General features: G+C 37.7%; 1 protein-coding gene across 1 annotated transcript in view; it reads right to left on the bottom strand.

Moving 5' to 3' along the window:
* limch1b (LIM and calponin homology domains 1b) overlaps positions 1 to 25,619 on the bottom strand; it is a 224,617-nt gene that overhangs the window by 104,736 nt on the left and 94,262 nt on the right. Inside the window, exon 4 of the mRNA XM_052573775.1 lies at positions 3,951 to 4,203. Within this exon, the coding sequence (XP_052429735.1) occupies positions 3,951 to 4,153 (203 nt within the window). The 5' untranslated portion in view covers positions 4,154 to 4,203. The remainder of the gene's footprint in view (positions 1 to 3,950; positions 4,204 to 25,619) is intronic.

Here is a 25,619-nt window from a genome sequence, read left to right on the forward strand (position 1 = left end):
CGACCGTGAAGGACGAGAGAGGACCAGGCCTGGGACATTATTTTATGTGTTTGCTTTTCATTTATGCGCACCAGTCGTCCGTGAGGGGCTGGTGCGCCGTTTTGTCATTATTTTTGAATTATTAAAGTGTTTTGATTGTGCGCCGGTTCCCGCCTCCTTCTTCCCGATGATTACGAAGGTTATATCGTTACAGAGACATTTCATGTTTTTGCAAGGAGCCACAGATTTGCCAATGTTTCAGCCCTGTTACTCACACTTTGCATGGCATCCCTCAGGACCCAAATGAAGGACCTAGACAGAGTCCTTTGGCGATGCTGATGGAGGCCATGGAGAAAGAACCTAGGAGAGAACCTGAGGGCATAACAACTGGGATAGGCCCCGATAATACTCAGAGTGGAGATTGGCTTGTTGTCATGTATGAACAGAACTGGTGGCTGGCTAAAGTCTTAACAATTGACCCAGAGTATCAAGATGTTCAAGTTGAAATGTTTCACCCTCATGGGCCAAATGTTTGTTTTCAGAAAAAACAAGGTCGGCGGGATGTCTGCTTTGTGCCATTTACAGATATTCTAGTCAAGCTGAATGAGCCATCTTCACCCGTCTGTACAAGCAGCACCAGGGAGATATATAACATATCAGCAGAGGTCATGGATTTCATAGAAGAGGAACACTTGAATCGTCTGTTGCCTGGTGTTTAAACTCCATCGACTGAATTGAGAAGTCAAATGTTAAGTTTTTTTTATTGCAGTTTAGCAATATTTTAAAGGTTTAGCTGTCGTTTTGACTATGGATGATTTGAATTAGTTTATATACTTTAAAAGCAGCATATATTTGATGATGTAGTGTACAAAGGGTATTCATTTCTTTTTCTATTGCCTGTGAAGTCCCTCTACTCCCATGAGATAAAAAAATGGTTATATAATGTGTTTTCTTCATGTCTTGCAATGTTACGATATTTGTGAGAATTTAATGGTCCTTTTGAATGAAATATTTTTCTGCTTCCTACAAGTTTGTCACCAGCCTCAGTTTTGTGTCAACACCATTGATGCCTCGTCAACTGGGTCAGAATGATATATTGTTGTTGTTTTTTTAAAGATGAGCTGAATTGTTCCCTCAACAATATTTGTTAATAAAATGGTTGCATTTTCAAGGTTATTGTGTAATTCATATGCTTCTAAGTATCACTGTTCATTATGGAAGTTAAATAATAAATTGATTAATCCATACAACCTAAACCACAATCATTAAACATGAACTAATCTAAGTTTTAAAAGGTGTTACGATTTTTTTATTTTAGTGATTAAGATAATTAAAAATGGCTAAGAGTCAAAATATCTGTGATAATTTAATCAAAAATAACTGTATAGACATTTCTACAGTATGTGTCTGATGGTGTTGACTAAAATCCAGTGCTGATCCCGCAAACCTCTAATTTATATATATATATATATATATACGTTACGTACCCAAACCATCGTTTAACAAAAATGTATAAACTGGTTTTTAAAATTATGAAGTTTTTTTTTTAGAAAAACAAAACCTGTTTTGTCCCTAATCTCAAGAATCACTGATAGATAAAATAATCACTGGATTTTATCTAATTTTGCAAGGTATTTGCATCAGATATTTGAAAGTTTTGTTTGAACTGTGTATTCCTCTTTGTTTTGTTTGTTATTCATCTGAAATTATCAGTAATTATTTTTGAAGGGAAACTTTGAAGTAAATAATCATATATATATATATATATATATATATATATATATATATATATATATATATATATATATATATTATAAAACATTATTATAAAACATTATTATTTTATTATATAAAAATAATACAACATTTTTTACAGATGCAACTGAGAAGCAAGCAGATCGCGTAAATCAGTGGAAAATGAATAGAAATTATGATTCTGTCTGACGAAATATGAAGTAAACATTAGTAAATATATCCATATATCTCCGCAGATATGAACCTTGGGTCTATAAATCCTTATTGACGCTGTTCAGTGAGTCTATGTGAACACAAATTAACCGCTGCAGACGTGACTGAATATGAATGAGAGTCTGTTCAAAATGTGGCATAATACGGATTTATTATTTTGCACTCCTGATATAAATGACTAAATAACTGTCACTGCAACAATGTTTTATCAAAATATTGGTCAAATATCAAAGCTAGAGTCTTTATACTTTCAATTAATGCACAGTTTGTCCAGATCAAGTAAGAGAGTGATGTTTAATATGCTGTGAAAGTGAAACAATAATAAACTGGGGCCGTCAACGATGCTTGCACGTAAAGGAGTTAATTATCTCAAAGTTAACCACCTCTGCCCTGTAGGACTGCTATGTAACTTATTCCTGACAGCACCGAGCTCAGTTCAGTCCAGTTCATGGTTAAACTCAGGAAATATGCAAATTTCCTGTCTTCCTCTGGGTGGGTTCCTTTTCCTGGTGTGCCTGTGATTCGGAAAGTATACTCAGAATGGCATTTAGAGCATTTCCTCCACCTGTGTTCAGTGTGTTCATGAATTTGTGTGTATGTATGGTGTTATGCATGTTAAGCATACAATGGCCACTGTGAACACAATGTTGGCATTCATCAGCTTTATGAAAGGCACAGTTGCTGGGTTAATATTCAGATATTCAATTATTCAATTCAGATTCCATTTGAATTCTTGATGTATCTATCTTGATATACAGTATGAATTTTAAGAAAGTGCATTCTTACACTCAAAAAAATGAATTTTTAGTTTTGTTCACTTTACCTGAACAATTCATGTTGAATTAATGCCATTTTGGCTATTTTTCATTTCAACATGATTGTGTCATGTTAAACTGACTTAAACCTGTCTCTCGTTGGTTTAACATAAAGTTTTCATTTTGAAAGAACATGTTTCAATCAAGTCCCTCAAAATAAGTTTTACACTTCCCATCATGCTTTGCACAGGACTGGATATGGGGAGAGAAAATGTTGAAATAAAGTGTTATTTTATGCAGTTTTTAATAAAATGTGATAATAAGGAGACTTTTTCATGTATAATGCTCTATTATGTGGGCATTTTAAAAGACTTTATATTGGTGTATTTTGTGCGAGTTACCATTGTGGTGAAGTGTGGAGCTTGTGGTTGGGTTGAGGACCTGGTTGAAAGAACGTCTAAAATACTTAATTTAAAAAAAAGCAACTTTAATGAGAGTGCTAGTGTATGATGTACACATAGTAACATCCTTAAACTGCAAACAATTAACATCATGTGTAAAGAAAAGATATATCTTACTTGCTAATGTTTTTATAACACTTTGGCTAAACTTGCATGGACAGTGGTTCTACATGATGTAAACATATTATCTCTACTCAGATATTTCATGTAGGATGAACTAAAGCAAACTGAGGAAACTCAACTAAAGGTAGACAAGTCCTTAAAACTTGATTTATTCATGTCCAAATAACATGGTACAAACATGTGGAACCACTGTCCATGATAGAATCATGTTCAGCCAAAGAGTCATTTTTTTGAGTGTAGGTTAAATAAGAAGTCTTGTTTCCAAATGTTGTGTAAAGATAACGCAGGCAATCAAAAATATGTCTGCTTTCTTTCTATTGGCAGCCCCGAGAACTTTTTTTTAGGAAAGATATAACATTTGGCACTCATATAGAGGACAGTCTTAATATTAACCATAACAAATCTGGAGTCTCCATTTCTATCTCTGTTTAAAGGAAACGCCACCGTTTTTCCATATTTCTGTAATCATTTCTTGAGCATAGCAGTTTTCCCCTTTACTCTTTGTAGATGTCAGCTGGAAAAGTTTCAAAAAATCTTGGAACCCAGACCAAATATTAATTTCTTTAGCAAGTCACTGTATCCACTGACTCCGAATTTACAGAAAATTACCAGATGGTAAAAACAATCACTATATCAACATACCAGCATCTCAGAAAAGATTTACCTGAAAGGTTTTTCTCCTCCATTAGGTGAGTTTGCATTACTCCAGCTTTTGCGGCTGTCATCTCTGTCTGAGCAAGGACATCGCAGTGGTGCAGGTATGTATGAGCTCTGGTTACTTTTTTTGGGCAGATACTGGTTGAAAGGAATGGCAGTCCGGGATTTACTGCAGGAAGTTCGTCGGACCAGCATGTCATCCTTGCGCATGTCTGGAATCTTCCTCTGGGGGGTGTCGCACTCTGAGTCGCTGCCACGGCCTGCAATGGGAATCAGTGTGAATTAATTAGGCTGTGTTACAATCATCTTAGCACATGTTAATAATAATTGTTTTTATAAATGTATTGACATAAAATGACATCATGGTAAAAGATCTAAGCTGGTAACTAAAAGGTTGTAGGTTTCACCACCGCTAGGTACACTATCCCTGGCAAAAAAAAATATATAAATATAAAAAATAAAAAACCTATCAATATACTATTTATGCACTGAAATTCTGGTAGCCTAAAATATTTCAACTCTAATTTTAAATTTCAGCTTATATAGATAGCATGGTTAAAGTAATTGACCGGAACAGTGACATTTATTTATAGAGTGTTTTTACTGTGGCAGAGTCTATTTTGTACACAATGTGGATAAGATACAATAGAAAAACATCACATTTGTTTAGCAGTGATTGCCAAAAAACTTTACTATGACTGGTTGAAGCTGAGAACATGACATCCTGAACAACATAAAGAGTTCCACTAATAACCCAAATTTAAATGTTGAAAGTTTAGTGTGTGTGTGTTATATATATATACTTTAACACAGTGTAACCCACAAGTGTTCCCTTTATTTAATTTTTTTGAGCAGTTACACACACACACACACACACACACACACACACACACACACACACACACATTTATGTATTTATTTGGGTGCCTCACTAAGAGTTACAGAAAATGAAGGATCTGAATTATATCTAGTAACAATTATATATCATAAAAGCTTGTGTAACACACTGGTGATCACACAAATGACAGAAATCTATTATGTAATCAAGTTTTACCTATATAATACAGGCAAGGTTAAAATTCTAATATATATTGTATAACTGTAGATTTCAGTGGTAAATAAATAAGATGGAAACGTTTTACAAGTAACATTTTTACAAAAGGAAAAGAGGAGGAATACAAACCATTATTTCAAGCACTATGGAGTAGGCTATAAACAAAACGATTTTAAACCACATTAGCCCATGTTTCCATTTAACAGTAGTGATCTAGAAAATCATGAGGACCTGAGGTTTGATCAGATTACTAATTAGTTATTAAGGAACTGATTTTTCAGAGTAAAAACTTTTTTCAGGAGCACCTGCACTGTAAAATCTAATAAGTTGGGCTTACTTAAAAAAAGCATGCAAACCGATTACCTTGAAAAAACTAAGTAAAGTGAAATAGGAATAGTATGTTGTACTGACAAATGCTTAGTTAGTATAGTTAACTTACACAAGAGTTCTAGTAACTAAAAAAGAACTGTAGGGGGTACTTGATCCTTTAATTTAGGTTTACTCATGACTTAGTATAGCTACTCACTGACTCCCAGAATGCATTGCGCAGAATAAATTATGCAGTTGCTTTGTTTTAAAGTTGTTGTTTTTATTTGCCAATTTTATTTGCAATTTTTATTTACATATTCAAATGTATTCAATTTTATATTAGTGATACTAAAAATAACACTGCTTGGGGTACTACAGCACAATCAAACTAGGGTTTAGAACAAGCAAACAAACCAAGTGTGAGCCACACTTACCACATCTTACACTTAATTAAAAACCACAACAACAACAAAAAAAAACTTATAGGCAGTTGGGGTATTTTGCTTATGCACATGCTATGTACATTCTGATAAATAAAACCAGGAAAGTTTTTATGCACATCTTATTAAAACGTTAACCACTCATGATATATTCTCATGAAAACAACTTATGAGAAGAGTGACATTATAAAATAAATGTATATACAGGCAAGTTATAATTACATCTCCATGTGTACTTAAAACTGTCACATAAATATTCATCAGAACCATTTATATAATGTATCTGTCTGTCACACATTTGTTTAATACTTAAAAAGTCAACAAATGCACAAATGATCTTCGAGCATATGATTTGAGAGTGCAATACATGTTAAATTAGAAGAATTGCAGACACTCAATACGTAATATAATCTTTAGCACTTTGAAGTTTACAGTCAGCTTTACATTTACAGAATAAAGTCTGCATTAGGCAAGTTGCAAGTTTATTTATATAGCACATTTCGTACACAATGGTAATTTAAAGTGCTTTACATAAAATAAAGTAAAATAATCATGAAGAAAAATAATAACAAAAATAAAACAAGCAATTTTAAAACTTTTAAAATGATTAAAACATTTTAAAAAAGTTAGAAAATGATTTTACATAAAAAAATAAAATAAAATAAAAGTGAAAATATAAGTGCAATCAGTTCGGACATTGTACAGTGCTCATTCAATAAATGCACAGCTAAAAAGATGCGTTTTGAGTCTAGATTTAAATGTGACTAGTTTTTTAGCACATCTGATCTCTTCTGGAAGCTGATTCCAACTGCAGGCAGCATAGTAACTAAAGGCGGACTCCCCTTGTTTTGTGTGAACCCTTGGTATTTCTAACTGACTCGATCCTAATGATCTGAGTGCTCTGTTAGGTTTATATTCAGTGAACATATCTGCAATATATTTCGGTCCTAGGTTATTTAGTGACTTATATACGAGTAAAAATACTTTAAAATCAATCCTAAATGTAACTGGAAGCCAGTTTAAGGACCTGAGGACTATTGTGATATGCTCAGATTTTTTGGTTCTAGTCAGAATCCTGGCACCAGCATTCTGGATGAGCTGCAGCTGTCTAATGGTATTTTTGGGAAGGCCAGTGAGGAGCCCATTACAATAGTCCACCCTGCTGGTGATAAAGGCATGAACAAATTTCTCCAAGTCTTGACTGGAAACAAAACATCTAATTCTTGCAATGTTTTTTTTAAATGATAGTATGCTGATTTAGTTACTGCTTTGACATGACTACTGAAACTAAGGTCTGTCTCCAGAATCACACCAAGATTCCTGACTTGATTTTTAGTTGTTTGACCCCTAGAGTCAAGGTATGCATTCACCTTGAACACTTCATATTTGTTTCCAAATGCAATGACTTCAGTTTTTTTCCTTATTTAACTGAAGATAGTTCTGGCACATCCAACTATTAATTTCATCAATGCATTGGCAGAGGGGGTCAGTGGGGCTGTAGTCATTTGGAGATAAGGCTACATGTAGGTAAATCTGGGTATCATCGACATAGCTGTGGTAGGCAATTTGGTTCTTTCTCATTATTTGATTTAGTGAAAGCATATACAGGCTAAACAAGAGTTTAGTATTCAATTAAAGAGTAAACAAGAGCAAGAATTGAGCCTTGTGGGACTCTGCATTTTATGGACGTCCACTTAGACTTATGCTCTCCTAGACTCACATAATAGCCTCTCCCTTCTAAGTATGATCTGAACCATTTGAGTACCATCCCAGAAAGCCCGACCCAGTTTTCCAGTCTCTCTTAGTAGTATGTTATGATCAACAGTGTCAAATGCAGCACTGAGATCTAGCAATACCAGCACCGATATTTTGGTAGAGTCACAATTTAAGCGAATATCATTTATTATCTTAATGAGTGCGGTCTCTGTGCTGTGATGTGGTCAGAAACCAGATTGAAAATTGTCCAGGTATCCATTTGAGTTTAAGTATTTGTTCAGCTGATTAAAAACTACCATTTCTATAATTTTGCCTATAAAAGGAAGATTAGATATTGGTCTAAAATTGCTGAAAATTTTGTTATCAAGATTGGTCTTTTTCAGGAGGGGCTTAACAACTGCAGTTTTTAGGGAGTTTGGAAATGTCCCAGAAAGAAATGAGGCATTCACCACTTCTAAGAGATCTGCTTTTGAGCAGTCAAGCACACTTTTGAAAAAAGATGTGGGAAGTGTGTCAAGACAACAGGTTGACAATTTTAGTTGCTGCACTATGTCTTCCAGAATTTTGCTATCAATTGTTTCAAAAATAGACATAGTATCTTTTTGATATTTTGGCCGAATCTGTCTGACCTCTGCATTACCTGAGGATGTGCTAATTGCCTTCCTGATATTTATGATCTTCTCAGAAAAGAAAGAAGCAAAGTCATTGCATTTGCTGTCTGAGAGCATATCACTGGGAATCTGACTTAGGGGGTTTGTCAGTCTCTCAACAGTGGCAAAAAGAGTACGAGTGTTATTTAAGTTACTGTTTATAAGGTTTGAGAAGAAATTCTGTCTAGCTGTGGCTAGTTTCACATTAAAAGCATGAAGGCTCTCTTTATAGATGCTATTGTGAATTTCAAGTTTCGTCTTCCTCCACATCCGCTTGGCTTTTCTGCATTGTCTTTTCATAGTCTGAACTGGTGTTGATCTTCTCCAAACTGATTTCTGTCTGTTTTCTTACTGACTATTATTGGAGCAATATCATCAATAACATTCTTAACTTTTGAGTTGAAGGAATCAAGGAGAATATCAACAAAGTCTGCAGAAATGCTTGGTGTTAAAGATATAGCCTCCATAAATAGTATACTTGTGTTCTCGTTTATGCATCTCCTTCTGTCAGAGACAGATCTAGATTAAGTGGTAGCAGAGATCAATATATCAAAGAAAATACAGAGGTGATCAGATAGTGCTATGTCCTTAGTAACAATGGATGAAATGTTTAGACCCCTACTGATGATTAGATCCAGAGTGTGTCCACCTTTGTGTGTGGGTCCATGCACAAGCTGAATCAGGTCAAAAGTGTTTAGAACCATTATCATTTCTTTTGTAGTTTTGTTTTCTGCATTATCTATGTAAATATTAAAATCCCCTGCAACTGCAAAACAGTCAAACTCTGAGGAAATTATTGATAACATTTCTGTGACCTCTTCAACAAAGGCTGGAGAGTATTTTGGATGCCTGTAAATAATAATAAACAGAATGCGTGGGGCACCTTTCAGCACAATCCCTAGACATTTGAAAGAAAATTACTGACCAAATTACACTTGCTTGCATTGATAGACATCTTTAAATAGAGCAGCTACACCCCCACCTCTCCTAACAGTCCTACAAACACTCATGTAAGTGAAGTTAGGAGGGGCTGCTTCATTTAGGATTGTTGCACTTCAGCTGTCTTCTAGCCATGTTTCATTTAGAAACATAAAATCCAGATTGTTTGTGGTTATAAAGTCATTGATTAGAAATGATTTATTTTTTAGTGAGCGAATGCTTAAAAGTGCTAACTTGATGGCAGTGCTTTGTGTCTTTACATCAATCTTAGTTTGATGCATAATAGGCCGCAGATTAGATGAGTTTGCCCTTCGGCTTGAGAAGGCCTTAAACTTTCTATCATGTGATAAAACTGAAATAGAGAAAGCTACAGACACACTGGGTTCCCGCTTGTTCTGTAAGCATTTGTGAATGTTGCTGCTGTTATATTGGGGACCCGACACATATCACTGAGTGCTGCTATCAGTTGTTTTTGGTTCACCAGCAGAGGGTTTGGGCCTTGACGTTGTGGCAGCGGTCGGAGAGCTCTCATAGGAACAGGGCCCACAGGCTTTGGTGGTTGGGGGGCCCGCCGTTTTTTGTTGATATCTGCGGGCTAGCAGCGAATGAGTGGGAGAGTTTAGTCCCAACATAGACCAATTCCTCCATTTTCTGTGAGAAGCACAGAAGTGGAGATGCTGGAGAGAAAGACAATGTGTCTGGTGAGATGGGCTGTGTCTCTGGTGTTTCCGGTGGCTGTGATGTGTTGTCCTGGCTTCCCCTAGCTGTTTTCCAGAAGGTCGTCCTTGGATGGTGAATCTTGTAGCTGTTTTGATACATCACAGTCAGTCTGTGAGGAGCTTTGTGGGCAGGGCTCAGCAGGGATAGTGTCTATCAGCAGTGATTGTTTTGGCTGCACGGTGTTATCAGTGTCCTTGTGGGATATGTCAACCACATGATGACTCGGACCCGGTGTGTGTGTGCTGAATGAATTGACACACTCTGCTGAAGGATGAAGAAGGGAGAAGTAGATATTGTCCTTAAACACTCTTGCACCAAGTTTGTTTGGGTGGAGGCCATCCGGTTTAAACAATTGTCTATGGCCCCAGAAAAGATTGAAGTTGTCGATGAAATTTACTCCTTTTATATTACAAGATCTTTGTAGCCATGTGTTCAGCCCGTGCAACCGTGAAAAACATATTTGTTCCCCTTGCTGATAGTGGTCCACTGATGAACGACTGAACTTTGAGTCTTTGAAGTGTTTCAAAGAGTTAAATGAAGTCCTTCTTAAGGAGTTCTGACTGCTCTTTCTGAATATCATTCTTCCCCACATGGATGATGATTTGATTTGCAGTCTTGTGCTTCATCAGAATGTTCTGAAGTTCCTTGTTCACATCAGAGACCGTTGCTTGAGGAAGGCAGCATGTTGTTGTAGTCCTGCTACTGATGTTTCTGATAACAGTCACCCACTATCAGAGTCCTGGGCTCGGCTGTGCTGTGGGCTGAATGCCGCTGTCTGCTCGACCTTGAGCGCCTGTTAGTAGCGGTGTTAGCTGCTGGCTGATCCGGTCCATGTTTAATCACATTTGGGGATTCCTCACCCACATTTATTAATGCTTCAAATGTGTTCTCCAGAAGGGGGTGGTAGAATACCAGTATTTACAAGCCTTGTCATAGTCGAATCTGGGACAGAGGAAGCTATGGCAGCAATATGAGAAACTTGTGACAATCTGATATCTCGTGTTCCTTTGGGTCTCGCTCCCTGTTTGTGCCATCGATTAGTGTGGCAATCAGTTTTGGCTTGTTCCTCTACACTTGGTAAAAACTGTTGAGATTCAGAAGATTCATGGGACTCACCGGCTGTATGCTGAGGGGGTCCATGACGATGGTCTGTTAAGTGTTCCGTCTGTTTTGGAAGTCCAGAAAGTAACTTTGTTTCAAGAATCACAATCATTTGTAGAAGTTTGCAGCAGTTCATGCAACAAGTAGATCCAACAGGAGGCATTTTCTCTCTCTTCTGTTCGAATGTAGGCAGTTGTTATCCCGTCACAGGAATGTAAGCTGTTAGCAGTGGGAGACAAAGTCTTCTTTTTGTAGTATTATTCCAGTCCCAATGTTTTTAGTTTTAGCGTTTGTGAGATAGTTTGTGAGTAAGCTAGAACGTCTGAACGGAAGCAAAGCCGGAAGCACAAAACCACAAAACCATTACAGGAAAACAGCACATATTTAAAGGGGTCATGATAATTAGCCTTGATCTTTTGTCATAAAAGAGGTCTTTGTTTTGGATCTGAGGAGCAAGGTGACATCACCTGGGAGCACTCATCTGCATAAACACTGCCTCCAGATCAAGGCATTGACAAATAGTCATCTTCTTACAACAGGCCCCGCCCCTTGGTGTTTAGCCACTTAACGTGTTTACACTTGATCACACTGAATGCGAGTCTCACGTTACATCAAAAGTAGAGTTGAAAAAAAAGAGAAAGGAATTAGAAGACTGGAGTGTCACCATAGTACAGTCCATACTCAAACAAATTGGGCCCAACTATGTCAAGTCAGAGCTGAACTTAATTTGAATCACACAAACTACATTAAAAAAATGTATTTACCTTTCTAAACAAAAGTACGATGAATATGCAAATAAACCGGTTACTGACCCACCAAGTAAAAATACAAAATAAAAGAACAATTAATTAAATGAAGACTCCAGGTGGCTCAATTACATAGAATGCAGCTTTGATTAATAAACTATTTAAACATAAAATAATAATAATAATAATAATAATAATAACCTTATATAAGTCACAAGTCATGACCGAAAAATCTTATATTTCTGAATTCTTAGATAGAAATTCCCTTACGACTATCTCTGAAGAAGATAGGATATATTTTCTGATTTGCCCTTGTCACCGAAAGAAGATTTTAGTGTAATCAAGTCCATGCCTTCTAATAAATCTCCCCTCATGGGTTCCCCTCTTATGAGTCTTATGAAAAGTTTTGGCCAGAACTCTCTCCTAACCAATAATTAGAAATCGTTAAACCCTTTTCTGAAATATTGCCAGTTCGAGAGAGAGAGAGAGAGAGAGAGAGAGAGAGAGAGAAGAGAGAGAAAGAGAGAGAGATGTTTGAATATATTTATTTGTACAAAAAAAGAAATTATATATATATTTTTTTTTCTCAATTGAATAAATACATGTCACAAAATCACCACATATATCATAACACTCCAAAAGTAAATAAAATTACAGTAAAAAATAAAAAATTGCTACACAACATATCTAAAAAAATTGCCTACCATAATATTTAACAATTTAGAATTAGTTCTTCCTCATTATCTATAGAACACAAGACTTCACTTAAACCCCATGTTTCCATAAAAACAACCAGATTTTTAGTCAATTTAAAAAAAACGAATTCCGCTCTGATCCTTGAAGTCACAAACCCTCTTAACATTCTCTCTGGGTCAACTAAAGCATCTTCTTTTATCATTCTTTTCCTTGTTACCCATATTGCCATTTTAGTCTCCGCTATTAAAACATTTATTATGCCTATTCTTCTCTTTTCAGAGACCTTATATTTCAGTCCATAAATGAAAACGGTGTCATTAAACTCTTCGCCTAATTCTTCAATCCAGGTTTTTAATGTCCGAAAAACCCCTCTCAGTCTAGAACAATATAAAAACAGATGATCAGTTGATTCTTCTAAATCACAGAAAGGACATTTCTTTTCTACAGTGGGATCGATATGCGCCACGTGTCTGTTTGTAGCTACTGCCCAATGTATTATTCTCCATTGTAGGTCTGCAGTTCGTTTTTCAATGGGAGATTTATACAATGACCTCCAGCATCTTCTAGGAGAAGAGTTTGGCCCTAGCACTTCTGTCCACTTTGTTTCCCTACAGTTCTTCAGAACTGACTGATGAGCAACTTTAACGCAGTTCAGATACAAACTTTTCTTCGAAGCCTCTTTAAAACCATGTATCTGTGGAGTCTTAAAAGTGAGGATTGATTTCTCTTGTGGTTCTTCTTCCACTTGAGCTGAAACAGGAAGATCAAGAAAATTTTTCTCTTCCTCCTCTTCATTCAAAATCCCTTCTCCTGGGTTCCGATGATAGGCATAAGGAAGAGATGAAAAAATCGCATCCATTACATGTTTCATAAATCTGACAGACTTGATTCCTGTCAGATCACTCATTTCCTCTGCACTTTTCCACCTGTCATGATGCTTTAAATCCTTTATCCTAGTGCATCCAGCTCTTGCCATTGTTTTCTGAAGACTTTTTGAATTAAGCACTCTTGCCTGAAATAAGGGATTATGTAAAAGAGGTTCTTCTTTTATCCAGAATTCAGAGTCAGACCAGTTCCTTTCCAATTGAAAATTTGATGTCCATGTTTTCAGCATCGTTTTATAAAAAGCAGAAGTGTCTTTTAAGTCCACTACTGTCAGATTCATTAAAAACAACTGTAGATCATATTTAAAAACATCAACTTTGTGCAACAGGGCTTTAGCAGTATCAGTCCAGCACCTCTTTGAATACAGCAACTTCTGTGCCGCTTGCAGTCTAAAGGTTTTGATTCTGCTTTTAATGTCTATTAACCCTTGTCCACCTTCATTCACTGGCAGGAAAAGTATGGCAGCTTTAGTCCAATGTTGTCCAGTCCAGAAAAAAATCCACCAATCTTTTCTGGAATTCCTGAATAATGTCATCTGGCGGATCCAAGACGTTCATTTTGTGCCACAGTGCCGAAGCTGCTAGATTGTTGGTCACCAAAACTCTTCCCCTATAGGATAGCTGTGGTAGCACCCACGACCACTTAGACAACCGGCTACACATCTTCGCCACCATTCCTTCCTAATTTTTTGTCTTAAATGTTTCCGTCCCTAAATAAACCCCTAAACATTTAAAGCCATCTTTACTCCATTAAACACCACCTGGTAGCACTGGTGGATTTTTACTTTGTCCACAAAAGAAACCTTCACACTTTTCCCAGTTCACTCTGGCTGTTGACGCATTTTCATAAATTTTCAGTGTTTCCATTAAAACAGACACATCTCGTTCATTCTTAATAAAAATTGTAACATCGTCAGCGTATGCAACAAGCTTAATAGGCATCTCAACTGTAATCCCTTGGAGTGTCTTCCTTAACTTGCAAAAAAGGGGTTCAATGGCCAATGAATACAACATCCCTGAAAGCGGGCATTCTTGTCTGATTCCTCTCAGCACTGCAACAGGCCGACTGAGCCCACCACCCACTTTCAACATGACAGAAGCATCCTTATACAGCATTTGAATCCATGAAATAAAACTCTGACCCACACCAAAAGCTTCAAGCGTTTTAAACAAGTAAAAATGGCTAACTCTGTCAAACGCTTTCTCCTGGTCAATTGAGAGAATGCCAACATTTTCACTGTTCAAATTTGTAATGTCTATTATGTCTCTTACAAGAAAAAGATTGTCCATTATTGTTCGATTAGGAATACAATATGTTTGATATTCATTGACCATATATTCTAAAAAAAGGTTCAATCTATTAGCAAGACACTTTGCCAAAATTTTGTAATCTGTACATAACACAGCCACAGGTCTCCAATTTTTTTACATACCTAGATCACCTTTTTTGGGTAAAAGAGATAAAACTGCTCGTTTACAACTAGTAGGCAATTCATGTTTTTCATAACAATAATTAAAAACTTCATACAAATCGTCTTTCAGTTGGTTCCAGAAATGTTTATAGAACTCAGACGGCAGTCCATCGATACCAGGTGTTTTTCCAGTTGAGAGTTTCTGAACAGCTTCAGACAGTTCTTTTACCTGAAGGCCAGAGTCAAGCTGTTTACTCTGTTCATCGGAAAGAGTCAATAAGTCTTTATGTAGTTCCTCAATGCATCCCTTATCACATTGTCCTTCTGCAAATAAGTCTTTGTAAAAATCCAAAGCAATTTTTCTAATTTCATTTGGATCTGAAATCACATTCCCATTTAAATCTTTCAAATGCAACATCATTTTTTTTCTCTTTCTTTCTTCTAAAGATTAAAAAAGAAGGAACTAGGTGCATCCATTTATCTCACAAATGCAAAGCAAGCTCTAATTAAAGCCCCCTTTGCTTTCTCATGAAATAAAGAAGCTAAAACTCTTTTATTTTCTTCCAGCTTTCCAACTGTCTCAACATCACCAACAATTAATTCACTTTCAATCTGTTTTATCTCTTTTTCTAATTCAGAAACAGTTTTTTTCTATCCTACCTTTTGTGCTATAAATATAATTTTGACAAAATATTCTAATTTGTGCTTTTCCGATATCCCACCACTGAACAATATCCTCATAAATAAAAAAAATGTTTTTTCCACTCCATCCAAAACACATTAAACTTCTCGCAAAAAAGCACATCTTGTAGCAATTTCACATTAAAATGCCAGTAATAGCTATTGCTTTGTGACTTTTTTACATTTATATCAATTATACATAAATGGTGATCATAAAACCCATTTGGACAAATTGTAGATTTTAAAATTCTATTACTTTTACTTGTATTAACATAGAATCTGTCTAATCTGGCAGTCCTAATATGGTCATGAGAAGCCTTTACCCACGTATACTGTTTAACTGTAGGGTGTTGCTGTCTCCATACATCAACTAAATTAGAATTTTTAATAACATCATGTAAACATTTGGCAGAAGATGGGTGAGGTTCTTCCCCATTTCTTTCCAAAGTAAAGTTTTCTGTACAGTTCCAATCACCCCCTAAGATCACCCATGCATTTTCATCACAACTTTGTTTTAAAAAATTTAAAAAAAAAATTAAAACCGTGTATCCTCTCTGCTCCATTATTTGATGCGTAAATATTAATAAAAACAAAAACCAACTCATTTATACTTGCTTGAACAGCCAAAATTCTTCCTCTTTCTATTTCATTAACAGACACATTAGTTATATCAATCGTCTTTGAAAATAAAATAGCAACTCCTCCACTAACATTTGTACCATGACTCATATATAAACCGCTTCTCTACCCCATTTTCCAATCCACTTCAATTTTCACATCACTATGCATCTCTTGTACAAATGTTACATCAATATTTTTGTTTTGTATATATTCATTTAAACTTGCTCTTTTCTTACAATCTCTTCCCCCATTGATATTAATAGTTCCTATTCTAAGGCTCTCCATGAAAAAAGAGGTAAGAAAAAGGGAAGAAAGCGAAAACAAGACAAAAAGGGATAGATAGTTCACCATTTGTGCTTCCTTCATATCTCAACTCTAAAGAAATTAAAATAAAATTTATTTTTTCAAGTTTGTTACCATTTTTTTCAATCTGAATCTCTTTCTTCTGCTTAGCTCTTCATAATCGACAGCCTTTTGTATTTTAATCACTGAAGCCAAAAACTTTTTCACATCAGGGAAAAAATCTTTTACTTCTACTTTTCTTCCAAATGTTTCATCAAGGAAATCATTTATCTCTTTTACAGTATACAACTCATTCTCGTCATAATTGGAGGGAATATTTGACATTTCAGAAATACGATCATCTTCAGCCATCTCTTCATTCACATCAGTGCTTTCAGAGAGCTGAGACAAGGGTATATCAAGTTGATTCTCAACAGTGTCGAATTCAATCAAACTTTCAAGAAGAGATTTTTTCGCGTCACTAGTCCCTGCCTCTTCACAACTCCTCTTCTTATTTTCTCCCCCACAATTATTATTTTTTCTCTTTTTTCTTCCCTGATTCCTTTTCAGCCGATTCCTTTTGGCCTCTGTTTTCAGTAACGCTATGTTCATTTTGTTCATGAGTTTTCAATTCACTTTGTTCTTTATCGGTTTCATTTGTCTCAGTTTCTTTACTTTTATCCGCTTCACCCTCTACCGCCTGTTCACTTTCATTTGTTTTATTAGTATTGTCCACGGCTTGTGTTTTTTGCGGGCAATCCATTTTTTTAGGCCCGACAAAACCACACTTGAAACATTTCAAATGATTGGTATTCGCATAGATTATATACGATTTGTCTTCATGTTTAACCCGAAACGAGATGTCCAATGTCGGCGATTCTAAAACCATAAAACACTGCCGCCTAAAAGACAGCACATGTTTTAAAGTTTCCATTTTACACCCGAGTGGAATTAAAGTCATTCCACTCACTATTTTCCCGAACCTCTGCAGTTCATTTTCAATGCTCGTATTGGGTATATATGGTGGACAATTCGAAATGTTCACTCTTGACGACTGCGACACCAAAGGTGAAACAATAACAAACGATCCACTTACCCAGACTCCGCTCACGATGATTTTACTCACAAAACTTTGATCCTTTAGGAACACTACCACGGCCTTGTTCATCCTAGAAGCGGATACAATATTTTCGAATCCAATTTGTTCTCCGATAGCGACTAGCACGTCCTCGACTGTCACACTAGCGTCAGGTACACACCTGACTCCATGGTGGAGCGACCCAGATGGAACTTCCATCTCTGCCCTCCACCTGACACGAGAAAGACTTTTACCTGGCGACTATTTTTCCTCAAAATCTAAATTATTCAAATTAAACCTTTAACTAAGAAAACAAAAAAAAACAAACAAAAAAAGAAACGGGAATAGTAAAGGAAAACTACCCCCAGAACGCTCCTCTCACCCGTGAGACGCTCACATTCCCCCCAAAACCCCCAGCATGCACCGAGAGAGAGAGAGAGAGAGAGAGAGAGAGAGAGAGAGAGAGATCCGTGCGTTTCTCTTTTTAGAGTGAGTTTACTTAAAAACAGCAATTTTATCCTTTTGTTGCTGGAAAATATAATGTAGTGATTCAGTATTTAAACTTTATTTAATAAAAGTCGTGGGGCAGTGTTGACAAGTTTCTGTTTTTTCAAGCCCCCACCATAGCACAGAAACTGCACTTGTTAAAATCACAAAAATGACTTGCTTCTTGAGTCAGATCAAGGCTGCATCTCATTGCTAGTTTTACTTGATCTTATTGCTGCGTTCGACACCATAGATTATGACATACTCATAGATCGATTACAAAACTATATATAAATGCGGAGTCATCTAATTTATCACAAGTAAAATATGGAGTGCCACAATGATCTGTCCTATGTCATTTGCTATTTTCAGTAAACCTGTTTCCCTTTGGTAATATTATTAGAAAATACTGGATTAGTTTCCACTATTATGCTGATGATACTCAACTATATATCTCAACGAGACCAGATAAAACTTAAAAAGTATCTAAGCTAACAGAGTATGTTAAAAATGTAAAAGATTGGATGACCAACAATTTTCTCCTATTAAATTCGGATAAGACCGAGATTCTTATTGGACCGAAAAACAGTACACAGAATCTAGTAGACTACAGTTTGCAACTACACGGATGTACTGTTACTTCATCTACAGTCAAAAACCTGGGGTTATATTAGACAACAACTTGTCTTTTGAAAACCATATTTCCCATATTACAAAAACAGCCTTTTTCCATCTTATACATTGCCAAGCTACGAAACATGTTACCTGTTTCTGATGGAGAAAAGCTAGTTCATGCATTCATGACCTCTACACTGGACTATTGTAATGCACTTCTAGGTGGTTGTCCTGCATCTTCAATAAACAAGTTACATGTAGTCCAAAATACAGCGGCTAGAGTTCTTACCAGGTCAAGAAAATATGACCATATTACCCCAGTATTACAGTCACTGCACTGGCTACGTATTAAGGTCCGTATCAGTTACAAATTTGCAAAATTACTCTAAGTTGGGTGCACTGTAATTTAATATGTCAATATTCCATTCTTCATATCAATTATAGTGATATCTCTCACTGTGAATTACCGCAAAACAGGTAAAAAACTTAAGGAGCCATGAGAACAGGCTGTTCTCTCAGCCACAGTGCTGAGATCAGCTACCCGACGGAAGTGCAGAGAAGAGGAGAGAAGGGTAGACAAGGGGGCAGGAGAAACATTTCCAATTTACAAGTCAGCAAATTATAATCCTCGCATAACAGGATTAACCATTTTATGCAACACACAAACCTATCAAAATACATCTTAGTAGTAAAATGATGAAGGTAAAGAACGTTTGTGTGTGGGTGTGTGTTTCTGTATGTGTTTGTGTTGTGGAATGTGTTTCGTTTCTCCTTTGAAGCTGCTCATGTTATTGGAATTTATCACTCCAGAGTGTCGTAAACAATTTAAATCCAGTTTGGTTTATATCCAGCCACGGTTGTCATGAGTTTGGCTGTAGAGGTTCGCATCTCGTTGAGTCTCCTGTATACGATGAAGGTCACGCCAAGGGTCAGGGTGTGACTGATGACAGTGGAGATGTACCGTGCAGTGTCGGCAGCAGTCCAGGCTTGGACCGCAGATGACGGGTTCAGAAAGGGCTGTCGAAACAGTGCCGTCCCAGTCTGTCATCAGTCAGTTTGGTATTGAGAGGTGTAGCAGTTTCATCAGTCTCACCGACGTTCTGGTTGGAGACTGTGTATACTGCGAGGTGTTGGTCCTATCACAGATCCATTCCGCACACCTAGTCTTTGGTCACCGACATGACAGATGTGAAGGCGATGGATTTGAAGGGTGCAGTGAACAATGTGTTGTTTGTACTCCCTTCGGGTATCAGTGCAGGTGGAATGGGCCCAATGACAAGTACAGTAGTACAAGTTCAAAGTCATCAAAGTCATGGCTCACTAGCCATCCCAGCCGGTAGGCCTTGGGAATATTGATGTCAGTTGCCATGCAGTTGTTGAAAAGGATGTAGACTATAGAAGATGACACTTCAGTGAGGGGTGTGGCTTCAAGTATTAGTCCGTGTTCCACACCTTCAAGTGAGGGTTGGAAGAAACCCAGCATGTGGTTTAAGGTTTGACCACATCGCATGTTGAGCCGAACAGCGTCCCCTTTCATGTAATCTGGTACCACCGTTCCCTGTTCGTTGACTAAGGTGCAGAGGAGCGAACTTGAGCCTTGGTCTGCTGTTGAGGCTGTGTACCCATGGCTGGCTGCTGGGGTTCCTGTGAGCTCTGTGACCTGACAGTCTGGCTCTGGCAACCTGTGAGGCTGGAGGGGGAGAGGTTCTCATACTTGAGTCCAGACTTTTATCTGTTTGAAGTTCAGAAAAGGGTCAAAGTGATCTAGCAGGTCTCTGCCGATGAGAAATGTATGAGTGTTCATTGGTGAGACATAAATAGGATGCACTAGACTCATCAGGCCGATTGTCAGGTGAATGGAAGCAACCTGGTCAAACCGGATGTCATTCTGGCTGTATGACTGTATATTCAGTTCACAAATTGAGGTGTAAGAATTTGATCTTGTCTCTTAGATTCAAATTGGAGTCTTTTGAAAAGGTGAGATAAGATCACTGAAGGTCTGATCCTGTGTCGATCACGTCTCCATGCCCACTCCTCTTCGGCCCACCCCCTTTTCGACAAGTCTGCCCAGGAATGTTGGCATCAGGGCAAGTGTGACGATCGATGGGTGGTTAGGACCAGTCTCGTGTAGCTCGCTGCAGAGACAGGTAGTCAAAAAAACATTGTGTGGTACCTTGGGTTTGTGGTACCTGGTGTGAGGAACTGTGCTGTCTCATTCAGGGTGTGCAGCTGTCAGCTGTGGAGCTTGGGTGATGCTGTCACCTTGTGATGTGACAGTTAGCTCTGTGGTCTGTGGATGACGAGCAGTGTTCGGAGTGCTTGGCTCATACAGATGGCAGTTAGACAGGGTGTTAGTTTCAGTTCTTATGCTTACACATAAGATGTCTGGTTCGTCTTTCTGGTCTTCCTTGTGAGTTTTCCTGTAAAGAAGCTCTTTTAGCACCCTCAGGATCACTGCTGTCTCAGACAGGGCTGCCCAGTGTTTTTCTGATGTGGAATCAGGATTGAGCTTACCAGTGTCATGTCAAGAGTGGTTCCACTGCCGGCTGGCGGGGCTTTGTGTCCTGGATGGTGGGGATCAGCTCTTTTTGGGTCGCCGGTCCCAGAATCTTTTAGGGCGCTCGCTCTGGTGCTTTGGACGAGCATCACCACGATTGTGTTGCCCTCTGCTGGCTTGGAACGGTATTGACTCTGTGTAAAAAGGTTTGTGACTGTGGTGTTGTGGGGTGCCCTCTAGGGTCAACTCCAAGCAGTGCTCAGGGACAGAGACTGTGGGGTTTTTCAGTCTTTTCAGAAATAGTCTTTTGCTTGGTGTAAGCTTTGTGGGCTAAGTTCCGTAACTCTTGTGTAGACACGCTGGGACTCGGAGATGAAAACTACAACTGGCATGTAGGTTTCGGGGGGAACAGAGATTTAAAGTCGACATCCTATTCCATACCTGGTTCGTTGCATGCTCCGAAGTAGCTGGCTTTTCGTAGCTGACTATGGAAAGTCTGTGGGTTTTCCAGTCGGCCCTGTTTGAGGTCCATAGCAATAAGGAGCCCGTGGTCTGAGTCTGTATCAGAGGATTCAAGAATCAAAGCTTCTCACAGTTGCTGGTAGTCCGCTTTGACAGTCTCTTGTTGACGATCCAGAAAACTGCACATCAAGGCTGGATGTGATTTTTAACAGGTACAATGTGTCCTGTGTCACGTTGGCGACAGTTTGCAAGTGAAAGTCAATGTCTTGTAAATAAGCGTGAACATCATGTCCTCCTGCAGGATCTGAATTGAACGTAGGGATGTTTCTGGCTAGCGTGTCAAGTTCTCGAGGAGCCGTGCAGGGTTTAGTGGCATGCGTTCTCTGGAAGGGCTCTTCCCCCTCCGTCGTTGACAGGTGTTCTTGTAAGCTGGCTGGTGATGTCTTGAGCCGTGGGCTTACACCCTCTTTTCCAGCTCTGGGTTCTTGGCTGAAAGGGTTGGAGTGGTGGGCCAGGAGAAACTCTGTGGTGTGTGTTTCTTCGTTCCAGCCACTCTGTAATCTGTAAGAATGTTTCAGTTCTGCATGAAGAGTGTCAAGTGTATCTTGGAGCTCGTCTCTCTGCAGAATAAGAGAATAAGCTCGTTGATTTTAGCTCGGGCCGCTTGCAAGCGTTTTTTCGCAGGCCCAGGTTTTAGAGTCTCTTTCTTTCAGTTCAGTCTCTGCTCTTTTTGCTCTGAGCTGTTCTCTTTGGTCTGTGTCGAGGCGAAGATCTTGCAGGGCATTGTGAAGTCTTTCTACTTCTTTCTGTAGCTCTGGATCTGTGTCTTCCTATTTCTCATGCTGGTTCTGGGTCTCGAGGAGGAGCTGATCAAGACGACTCTGGGTTCGGGCCTGGTCCTTCCAGGCCTCCTCCACTTGAAGCTTAAGCGTTGCTGCTTGCTGTTCAAGGTCAATATTGCTCCATTCGCTGAGCCATGCCTGGGCGACGAGAATGTGAACTATGCTTCCAAGGATCTTGGCGAGTTCTTTGTAGAGGTCGCTTTGGGTTGGATTGTGTGCCATCAGTTCATCTAGCTCGGTGTCTAGTTGCTCTGGGTGCTGCAGGTTACTGGGCAGGAAGGGGGTCATCACTGCTTTCAACCATGTCGAGAGGTGGCCCCCGTGACTGCTGGATTGGATGACTGGAACATCCTGGCTCACTGTAGGTGAGAGAAACACAGCACAGGTACAAAAAGACCAATGCAAGTTCATTCTACGGTTAATGGGCTATATTCATACGGGATGTGCCGTTTATGAGAATTTTGGGGCTAACTGATGCAAACAGTGAGACAGTTCAGTAGCCAATTAACTTGGGTCAACGAAGGACCTGAAATGGAGATTTGACAAGCAATAGCCTAGCGGGTCACGTGATGACACCGGCTGCTGGTTTTCGCTCTATTATTTAGCTTCTTTGGTGGCTCTCACAGGTTACTGTCTCTATGTGAAATGAAAGAAAAAAATCACAACAGAACAGAGGATAGAAAAATATCAAAATGAAACACAACACTTGAAATGAGATAAAAACAATAGTAACACAATGTGTTAGTGAGAATAAGGAGGCCTAAACCTACTACTAGGTTTTAAGATAGGGCCAACAGGTGAGGTGGGCTATTGGGGTTGGAAACCTAAAAAGATGGTGTGGCTTGAAGAAGCAATGGGTCAAACACTTAAAATATATCCGGGGGAATATCTAATATTCTGTGGCTATTGATTTAGCACAGGTGGAAACCTGAGATGACTGTCCAATCACCAAGGGAGTTGTACAATCAAATACACAAAGGATGAACAAAATAAGCTTAAAATGAATTAAGGTTTGTTATGTTTAACATCAACTGAGTAATTATATATGTAGAAATGAGAGGTAACAGCTTTGCCTAATAATGATAAAACCAAAAGAGAAGAAGTAGCTGGTTTTTACCACAAGGGGGCGTACTCCCTCTCTGTGCTTAACCTGGTGAGCAGAAAACTTAATTCAAATTAAAAATTCAAAACTGGTTTAAATTGAAATTTAAAATAAGCATGTAAGAAGAATTAAAAGGAAAATCAGAACAATATCCTATGATAACCAGTGATAACAGTAAGGCATCATAAATAATTATGAAATTAATCCAAAAAGGGTAAAAGTGGAAATATGCAATTCAAAACAGAAAAGAGAAAAGAGAGCTGTGAACCGACTTAACAGGAGACTGCCACTTGATGGCTTACTTTCTTCTAAGTGGGTCAATCAATGATTGACCTGAAACATTTAGATTTACACTATTAAACAGTTAAATGTTAATTCAAAATCATGTTTGAACCAAATTCAAAGTAAATATGAACAGTCAAAGGCAGGGAAAATTGTCTAACCTAAAATAATATTCACACGAGCAAAGCTGTACATGCAAATAATTATTGAGAATTTAGACAACTAATTCAATAAATCAAAAGGGAATATAAATTAGCAGTAAGCGAGCATTATCTGAAATGGCCACAAGATGGCGTAATTGCGCACGTCCTGATTTTGCCAAGTCCGATGTGTTCCTAGGTCAACATATTTTGTTGACCCTGGAACAACATTTTACTCCAAAAATATATTCTTAACCATATCCCTACACCTAAACCTAACCTTAACCATGAGTAATCCCTAAAATCAGTGGAAATGATAGATGAATGACACTGATGTACAAGCACCAAACACTGATTTTAAGCATAAACTTCACAAAATCTATAAACTGGTTCTTCAAATCTGATTGGTTAATCACACTGTTGTTCCAGGGTCAACAACGATGTTGTCCCAGGAACATGTCTCACTTGGTAAAATCAGGTTAGGCGCGTAATTGCACTCATGCAGGATAAAGTTAGAAGGCGAGGCATAATTTGAGACTTCTAAAGACTGTTTTAGAATCTCCGCGTTTTTTCAGCACTGATTCTGGTTCTATACTGCACAAGAGCGGGAGGCAGGATTCCTTTTGGTGCCAAACACACAAATGTGAACAACAACAGGATTTTTTCCGTCTGTTGTACTCCATACACATTTATCAAAATAGCACTTATGATTTAAAATGTTTTAGGTTTAAAATTGGGTAGCTAAGCCAAAAATTTTTTTTTTTATACCAGGAGCTTTATCGTTCATTTTTGAATATAACTGTGGTTCACCACGATTCAATAACGATATGTAATAACAAGGCCTTTTAAATGAATTGGATGAACATCGCTTATGTTCAGATTTACATATTGCACTAATAAAGAGATTTCTTCGTCTTTCAATAGGCGGGTTATTAATATTAAAATGTTCTCACTGCAGAGAGATCTCTGTCTTCTCTTAACAGGACATTTGTAATATTAAACTGCAGTTTACTTTCAGCAAAAGCTCTCAGCTTTTTGCCTCAGTCAGTTAGGAGTGTTCACGTCTTGCGACTTATCTCACAATTACATAATTTCATATAGCAAGCGTGCAGAAATTATTAATAACCATATAAACAGATTGAATCTGGATTGCTCACAAAATGAAGTTTGAAATGCCCGCGTTATCTCCACCATAAAAATGTAGCCGCACTGGGTTGTACATTAAAATTAACTCAAATTATATATATGGAATTTTAATAATTAATCAGGAATATGATTAATATATACATCTCATATGACACATTAAATGGTTACATTAAAATTACTGAAGATGAAAAATAGGTAAATTATATATATTAATAACTCATTACAAGGCACTGTAATTTACTCATTAATATGTCAATATTCCATTCTTCATATCAATTATAGTGATATCTCTTACTGTGAATTACCGCAAATCAAACAGTGGTTTGTCCAGCAAATGGCCGTAAGATTAACTTATCAACTTTCAATAAAGTTATCACTTCTTATAATTCAAGAAAAAAAAAGTTTCTGGCCGTGAAACCATTCTCCTATCCTTATGAAGTTTCAGTTACTGAAAAGTAACGAGCTTTGTAGCTTAAGATCAAACATTTCATTGACTCGTGATGTGAGCATTTTAGACAGAAGCAATCATGAATATATATTAGATTTTAATAATTGAACTAATAAGAATTCAAACTACAAATCGCACAGAGTAAATATGCGTACGACAATACAAGACATAACGGAATCCAAGTGAGAGAGAGGGAGAGAGAGAATGAGTGAGAGAGAATGAGAGAGAAAGGTGAGAGAATAGGCGCGATCACAGAATAATCGCTCAGTATTGCAAAATCACAGACAGTAACCTTTTGAAAGACAACAAGTAATCAGATCACCTTGA

Source organism: Carassius gibelio, chromosome B14 (genome assembly GCF_023724105.1).
Source record: "Carassius gibelio isolate Cgi1373 ecotype wild population from Czech Republic chromosome B14, carGib1.2-hapl.c, whole genome shotgun sequence".
Lineage (NCBI taxonomy): Eukaryota > Metazoa > Chordata > Actinopteri > Cypriniformes > Cyprinidae > Carassius > Carassius gibelio.